Consider the following 8304-nt stretch of genomic DNA (forward strand, 5'->3'; position numbering starts at 1 on the left):
ACGAAAGTCCAACTTTCTGTCACTAGACCGCCACCCGGGTTAAGGCGCATAAAAATCCACCACCAGTGACAGGCTTTTATCACAGACCTTGAGCTCTGTCGCAGCAGGATTTGCCTTTGAACAACCCATTGCTTTATGACGGTCATGGGCGTCCTGGATAGCAGCGCCTGAAGTTCATCAGCCACATGCTTGTGCAGGCCATCGTAAGCTGGTGGCGGTGGCTTGGGGGAAATTGTCAGGTTTCTTCCTTGCTCCGGTAGATTGGTTGATGTGGGAGCGGCCTAAAATATATGAAAACATTCCTCACCGCATGGAACAGACTGGCATCATAATGCGGAGAACTAATCGGTATAGAGAATCCACATCACCAGTATAGGAGCCAATTTATTTGGAGCATTCGTTTGTTTGAAAGGGAAGCAGTTACCACATTTACTACGTTTGCAACATTCGAGAAGCGTCAAAACAGTACCATCTCCGGCCTGTTGGCGAAGTATTTGTAGCTGAATTGGCCGTTCCCACTTTCAATCCTACTAGCACTTCCAGCGATAGTTGTACATGCCCTCAGTGGCAAGGACCTGACCGAATTCATCGGCTACAACCTGCCGCACTTCACCGAACGACATTCCATACTTCATCAGGACCCCATCAGGTCGACGATTAATCTCCGTTTAGCCGTCGATTTACCGAAAGTCATTCTAAAATCTTGGAGCCCCTATAGTTGTGTTCAAAAAAATAAGAGGTGACTCCAGATTGTTTATATGTATCCTTAGAGGAAGATCTGCTGGACCGGTGGTGCTTCATGTACTGTTTAGTATAAGGGAATGCGCCTAACTTACTAGATTCTACGGATTCGTTGATTTTGAGTTGGTTTTAATGACCATCTACTGTATGGTGATCTTTCTGACCATTGTACATTAGTACTTTCTTTGTAACTTATCATTACTCAAGTTGTACCACTTTCTATCTCTCCCTAAATCTCAGCTTATTCCTCTTCTCTTCATACCGAATAACCTTTGTTTAAATGAAAGCAAAGAAATATGGTTGCATACAAACATTTGCAGTGTACTCACTCGTAACGCGTGTTAGTGCTTTAATACTAAACAATTTTTTCACGTATTAATTTAGCGACTTCTCAAATGCCGTGAACAATGAAGACCGGAGAGCCGCCAATTTCGCAGGAAAACATATCCAAGGCATATATGAATGCACGCCGCTGGCTATTCGCACAATGAGATTGATTTCTCGAAATCTACGGCATTTTCAGACCTGCCACTTCATAGTGTAGAATGTCTATGTATAAGGTACATGCTCCTGTATTATTGAAAATCCTTTACTATGGCGATTTGTTTAAGTGAACTAAATCTGCAGGTGAATAAACACCGCCGACTTTGAATAACACGGATGAAAAAAATCGCGAATTGTGGAAAAGGTTGACTCACCTACAATGAACGTAACTTTCAGGTATTTTTCCACCGGAACAGACTTCCTCAACATTCTAGAATCTAAATGGCCTATGTTGATGCAACTTATGCGCAGGCGCATTCGTGCAAACAACTTTTGGCCGATGATTCCTTGTTGCCAGTGGTGCATGCTAATTATTTGCTAAACATCGTGAACGTTGATTGGCAACTTGCAGAGTTTTTCATTACAGGTTCCGAGTTCTGCTAGAAAGTCCTTCGGGTTCATCGATCTTAACCGATGCACACCACTAACATGCGGCTAGGGGTACACGATACCTAACTAACTAGCCACATAGAGCCTACGTCGATAATACCAGACAGCTGGACGATCTTAACCGACGCACACCACTAACATGCGGCAGATGAGGAGGGTTTTCAGTCTACGCATATATGCAAAGAAGTGCAACATTTTGACGTCAAAGTTTTTATTTCGTCCGCAGGCGTTTTGCAGAAAAATACATTGTGCGTCTAGCCGCCGGCGAATTCACAGCACTGCAACTTCAAACTCGAATGTGCGCCAGACGTTAGAAATGAAGATTAAATAAAATTTTCGAACATCAATGAGGCGCATATGTTGGTTAACGGTTTGAGCGTAGAAGCATCTATTCGACCCTCAAATATTTTAGAGAGATGATCATTTGCCCGCCGAGGATCAGTAATCAACACTGGTGGCTAAGGGACGAAGGAGCACAGAGATCGCCCCTTTTGTGCGAAAGGGATGGAAAAGTTTTCGTGTGTGGGAGCCAATAGGCTGCATCGCATGGTTAGTTTTTCCTATGCTTTGGTGCCGGTGGGCTTTGTTGTTCTGCTGAACCATCTGCTTAGACGCCAAAGGCCGGGAATTTTTGAAACGAATGTGGTCCGTTGCAGTGGACACTGACTGGGTGCCAGGTGTGAGAGGATATCTCCTTGATGGTTGTCGGGTCAGACTATTATCCTGGACAGATGATGGTGAGATCAGAGGCTGATTTTCGGTGCTGTGTGGGGGACATGGGAAACGAAGATATTCAGTGGAGCCGCCACATGTTTGGGCGGTTCGGCCCTCGATTCCGTTCCTCCGAAATATGGGAGGGCATATAGAATACATGAAGGACATTGTGAGGTGCTTTGCAGGCTTGGACAATAACTTGCTCTGATGCGGGTTGATTAGTTGATAGATGGGTTCCTCCGCAGATATCTGGAAATGCTACTGATTAGGGTGTATGAATGTTTATAAGTATAATCTGATCGCCGTCTAGGCAAGGATCTTGTGATAAAATTAGGCGTGGCCATGGGTGGGCAAATCCTTTCCGAGAAAATAACGGGACGGTTGCCCCGCCTCTCGAATAACTTGAGAGACTGATGTTGCCTTGGAGCAGAGCCCCCGGATAGGTGAGGACAATAATGACTGGATTGCATTCCAACTATGCAGTTTCGTTATTTTGAAGGGTGGAAGATCTCAGAAAACAAGGTGCTGATAGAAGGCGGGATGTCGGGAGTAAGGTTCGAAGTTGATGGTTGAACAAAAATGGACAGAGGGAGACACTCCATGCAATAGAGCAGCCGGGTCGCATTCGACAGAACAGTGAACGGGTCACCGAAAATGCCACAAAATTTCATGGTACCACTAAGAGTGGCCATCAAATTTTGTGCTATTAGGTATGTACCCGCTGTATCGAATAAAATAACGAAATCCATATTTACGGACTCAGTAGCGCTTTCCAAGGATACCGCGCCAAGGTGATGCAAGTGTGTCTTTGGTTATCAAGCTTGAGGCATATTCATCAGGGTTTATTTAGACCTAGGGGGCGGAGCCGGTATTCACGGATTCACGGATTGATACACAGGATAGAGGCTTTCACCCAAGCTTCCATGATCGACTTTGTTCTTGTCGTCCAGAAACCTCTGTTCGCTTAATGTATAAAGTTGTTTTCTCAGTGTTTTCTCAACCTACGCATGAAAATTTAACATAGAAATGGTAGTCCACATAAGCGTGAAGAGAAGTCAACGATAAAATATTAGAAATCTCGCAAGGGCGAAGGTGAAGCGTTTTTTCAAATGTACCGCCAAGATTTACATTACTGTTACCGAATAAGGTTCGCAGTGGATGTTGTCTCTTCAAATAAAACCTCCCGTTTCTGTGAGGAAAATGTACTGGAACTTGTACGGGCATCGTTCCTGCTGTCATACACGTAACAAGCCAAAAAGTGAAGGCAAAGCCCACTGCTGAACACAACCCATGCGGCAAAATTTTGATTTCCATGTTGTGTTATCACGTGGGCCCCGCAATGCTCATTTGTCGAAAAGTTTTGCGTCACCTAGCTTACAACAAAGGAAATAGGAGAAGATACACAAAACTAAAAGTTGACACTATAAACCCCCACGTTGTTCGTCTGCAGTACGCCGTTCGTGGTCCAATAGTACAACGAGCCCAGGAGATAGAAGTTGAGTTGCAGAAGGTAGGTGCTCGCAATTTCTGACAGCTGCCCAAGGGCGCCGCGAAAAAATATGATCATGTGATCAAATGCAATATAGGGGATTGCCACGCCTCTGGCCAAAAACCAATCAGTTTTATTCGCCAAGTCTTATGTGCCGCTACTTATCCTGAGTTCATCCAAGCTGTTGCGATTCCTGAAGACGCAAAGCTGCGAGCGAGGCGCTTTTTAGAAAACTGTGGTGGAAGTGTCGGTGAGTTGAGTAACTAGTCGTTTTCGAACTGGAAATATTCCCTTTTCCCACTGCGTGGTAAGGGCCGTTCAAGAAAACGTCGGCAATGTTGCGGTGTCACACAGGCTCTCTAAAGTATTTATTCTCTGGGGTAAATGGAGGTTTTGTGGGTGAGCAACAAAATGGCGTTTAATCTGTAAAAATTACTCATGGACCTGTACCCACTTTTGGCCTGAATTACATTTCCTATCAACCAAAGCGGATAACCCTAACGAAGTTTTTTTAGACCGCTTTACTGACCACTTAGACAATGGAAACGTTCAGGAGAAAAAATGTCCTGTATGATACGTAGTCTCAAGATTGACAGGAGGTGCACCACAGTAGCCAAGCTCTCTTATACCAAAATAGGAAAGGAATTTGGGAAAAAGCCACAAGGTATCACCACAAAAAGATTACATAACAATAGACAACATTGCAAGCGAATGGTTTCGATGTTTGATAACTCACGTAAAAGTGCTTCTCGGTGTGTAGCCCAAACACATTAAAATATAATTCCAAATGGAAGAGTTCAGTAGTTGTCTTGTCGTGATTCTTCACAGTTGTCCTGAAGAGAAGCTTGGTTGTACAGAAGCTAAAAGTGACCGACTTCCGCTTTGCAGTTTTAAGATTTAAATCCTCCGCAATAAAAACGAGTGGAAAAAGTGGAGACATGGTATTGGGTCGATTTTTATTTGTTGGTAGCCTACGAAATAATGTACAGCTTACAGAGTTATGTACGTGAGTATACATACAGTATGGATACGAATGGAGAATCCGAAAAATTAGGAGCGAATCACAATCACTACAACCGTGCGTAAAAATACAGTACAGATTTTATGTTAATACCGAAGAATAGGTCGGTAATAGAACTTTCTCAGCTGGAGTTTGAGGATGTGGTTTTTTCGGGTTTATCAGTGATACTTGAATAATTGAGACCAAGATACCTCATTGTTTAAGGCTCGAATTCACTGACATTACTCCGGAATCGCAACTTCTATCTAGGTTTGAGCAATCCGACAGTATCTCAACCCTCGTGCTCCTCTAGGGTGGTAGAGTAGCTAGGCCTCCAATTACACCTGAACGACTTTTTATTTGATAGTTGATTTCCACGCTCGTACGAATCCTTTCGAATCGATCAGACCCTGAGTAATTTGATTTAGCCATCAACTTATACCTTCGAATACCTCCATTATTGACTCCCCACGAGTGGAACGCCAACTGCCTGTAGAAGCCTGGAGTTATTTGTTTTCTGTGCATGGCTTGTACAGGTCTAGCAATGTTACAATCGTACAGATGTGCAACTTTCGTTGCCTTTGATAGGTCAATTTTGTGGGAATTTGCACGCGCTTGTTAATTTCATTATGTACTCTCGCGCGAAAGCGAATGCAAACTTTATCTAGCCCCTCGTTGGTATTTACCGGTTGATGCACGTAAAACATGAACCAACAACTGGTTACCCGACCACTAGTAAATCGGCTCTGTCTGTCGTTGGAAAAGTCCTGAGCATGTAAGAGTGGGAGTTTCATCTTAAAATATCAAAAAAGACCGTAGCTGAATTTCTCGACTCTCATTTTCGACGGCTTCGTGTTTGCCTTGTCAACTATTTGACCGATTTTCAATTTTCTAACCAATCGGTCGGCTTGGCTTGCGGCGAGCCTCTCTTAACAGTACACTTTCCAGTTGAATCGTACCAGTTTTCAACAGGACGTACCTTTCAGTTCTGTGGACATTTCAGTTCCTCTTTCTGCTCCCTGAAGTGTGTGAATGCTCTCATTCAAGCAGACCGATCTGGTTACTCATTCCACCAAGCGGTTCCTTTCAAAGTTTGAAAACAATCAGAGGTGAAAGTAGTCGTTGAAACACCCCACTGATATAATAAATGATGACCTCATGCACTTTGCACTCAATCTGTGAACTAGTGAAAAGAAGACAAACCGAGTCAAAATGAGCACCTGTCTTTATTAGTGTCCTTCGCTAATTCCTCTTTGGGACTGTATCGTGGGTGACTTCCCATAAAGAAGTCGGGTGCATGATACCTGTATATATATATACATATATATATATATATATATATATACCAGCAAAAAATGAGATGAACTGGCAACCCAAACCAGAGAGTTGTAGTGCCGAACGACATGAGCCCGCTAAAGGTATTTTTCTGGACAACCGATAGAACTGTCTACTAACACAGCAGCCACGCACATTAGGACGAATAGGATCGGTCAAAACGGTTGAGGGACAACCATACAAAACGTTATGTAGGCAAGTTTTGGGTCCAGGGGCACGAATACCACTTCTTTCTGCTTGCTATGTGCACAAAAAAGCTATATGCAGACCGTGAGTCTCGCTTAGCCAAACACTCACTTATCGACTACATGGATGGCACCAAATCCATTTCAGCCTTCAGTAGTAAGGTGCGATGTCTAATTCATTGTTTTCTTCGATTTTGTTCGTTTTCTATACATTCTGAGGCAGACAAGGAAGACTCAAAAAAACTTGTAGTATCACATTCTAATATTAGATGTCCTATTACTCGCGAAGACAATTCAAGTTTTCCAAGGACATTTATTAGCCGTTACCACTTGGTACAGTCACCTAGAGATCTCTAGGTTTTGTTAGGTTAGAACTTGTTTAAAATGAAAGTTAGTCCTCGGTTTTTTACTTTTAATCAACATAAACGTGCTCGTTTAGGATCAGGGATTGAAAACGACCCGAAAAAAACTGCGCGCGTTTGATTGAAAAACGAGCGTAAACATTCTATTTTCCAGTTCGTACTTTGCAAAAAGAAGCCGATCTAAACCTGCCACCTTGACGTGGTGGTCGGGCTTGAGTGCTGCAGCGATCCCGCAGGCTACACCGGCTGAAACTTCGTTCCACATGGTGCAACCATGCCAGGAAGGCCAAAGGGGAGCAGCCAGACCAAGAGCAGCGAGACCCCGTACTACGAGTAATCGTGCTACGAGGCGGTCTAGGGGTAAAGTCGTACTGTCCTCTGCGACAGGAGTGTGAAGGCAGTAAGGTGTCTCCCCCAGGCTACTAGCATGTCCATATTTATGGAAGCAGCGATGCTGCCTTCCCCTGAGGAAGGACGGATTAGAAAAAGTCGGCCCCAAAAACCGCATACTCCGATCGCCCAACGGTTGACCGTGACCGCCGGCGCATTATCCAATACGATCGTAGTACTTTGAAAACCAAAGAGCCCGGTGCTGCTCAAAAGGCACCTGCTGTGCGCAGCCGCATTAGGAATAAGACAATAATACCGTATTCCCTGTGCCCTCAGGTCTGGCCAACCCTCTGCAGCCGAGCAGGTCAGACTGTTGAGTCGTCGGCTCCGGACATGGTCCCCAAAGAAAACCCTACATTCTCCCACTGCCTCGTGGGTCAGACTTTTGAGTCAGAGGCTAGGGGTAGGGTCCCCGAACAAAACCCCACACTCTCCCACTGCCTCATGGGTCAGGCTTTTGAGCCAAAGGCTAGGGTCAGGGTCCCCGAACAAAACCCTACGTCATCCCACCGCCTTGTTGGTCAGACTTTTGAGTCGAAGGCTCAAGGTGGGGTACCTCAACCAAACCCCCTTCCTCGGCCTGGGCAACCGGGAAGTATCATTTGCCCGCGCAGTTCAGCGTCCACCGATGTCCCTCCCCAACCCCTTCCCAGTGCACAAGCAAACGTCGCTGGGCCATTTGACTGTCAGTTATCTGACCGAAGGTCCTTATGCTCCTCGCTGCCTACAAAAAATAAACAAAATAACACCTTTCTAAATCTACGAGATCCTTTCTATGTAGGAGCTTTTAACGTCCGTACTCTATGTCAAATTGGCAAACAGGCAATGCTTGCTGAAACCTTGTACTCCCTTAAAATTGATGTATGCTGTGTGCATACAAGACCCGAGCGTGGCTCTGCATATCAGAACGCCAAGAATGAACTCAGCTCTCTCACATTTCTCCCTCCGTGTGTCCGGTGACCCAGGAGCGATGACTCGTGTAATATATGGCGTGGGAGCCGCATTCAGCCCCAGAACTGAACGCGCTTTGCTGGATTGGATGCCAGTGAATAGTCGTCTCTGCGCCGTCCGGTTATCCAGTTCAATCAAGCTCAATGCCTCGCGGCATAAAAAGCAGTGCCTGTTTGTCGTGTCGGCTTATGCCCCAACGGACTG

The 8304-nt window shown here is 45.0% G+C and overlaps 1 protein-coding gene across 1 annotated transcript in view; it reads left to right on the forward strand.

Annotated features, from left to right (window-relative positions):
* Positions 1–3700: 3700 nt before the first annotated feature.
* The window catches only part of T265_00993 (hypothetical protein), a gene marked incomplete at both ends in the record, with an annotated part of 50749 nt that continues 46145 nt past the window's right edge, over positions 3701–8304 (forward strand). The window contains 2 exons of the mRNA XM_009164908.1: positions 3701–3898; positions 3923–4127. Of these exons, the coding sequence (XP_009163172.1) occupies positions 3701–3898; positions 3923–4127 (403 nt within the window). The remainder of the gene's footprint in view (positions 3899–3922; positions 4128–8304) is intronic.

The sequence above is a fragment of the Opisthorchis viverrini genome (genome assembly GCF_000715545.1).
Source record: "Opisthorchis viverrini unplaced genomic scaffold opera_v5_10, whole genome shotgun sequence".
NCBI classification, from domain to species: Eukaryota; Metazoa; Platyhelminthes; class Trematoda; order Opisthorchiida; family Opisthorchiidae; genus Opisthorchis; species Opisthorchis viverrini.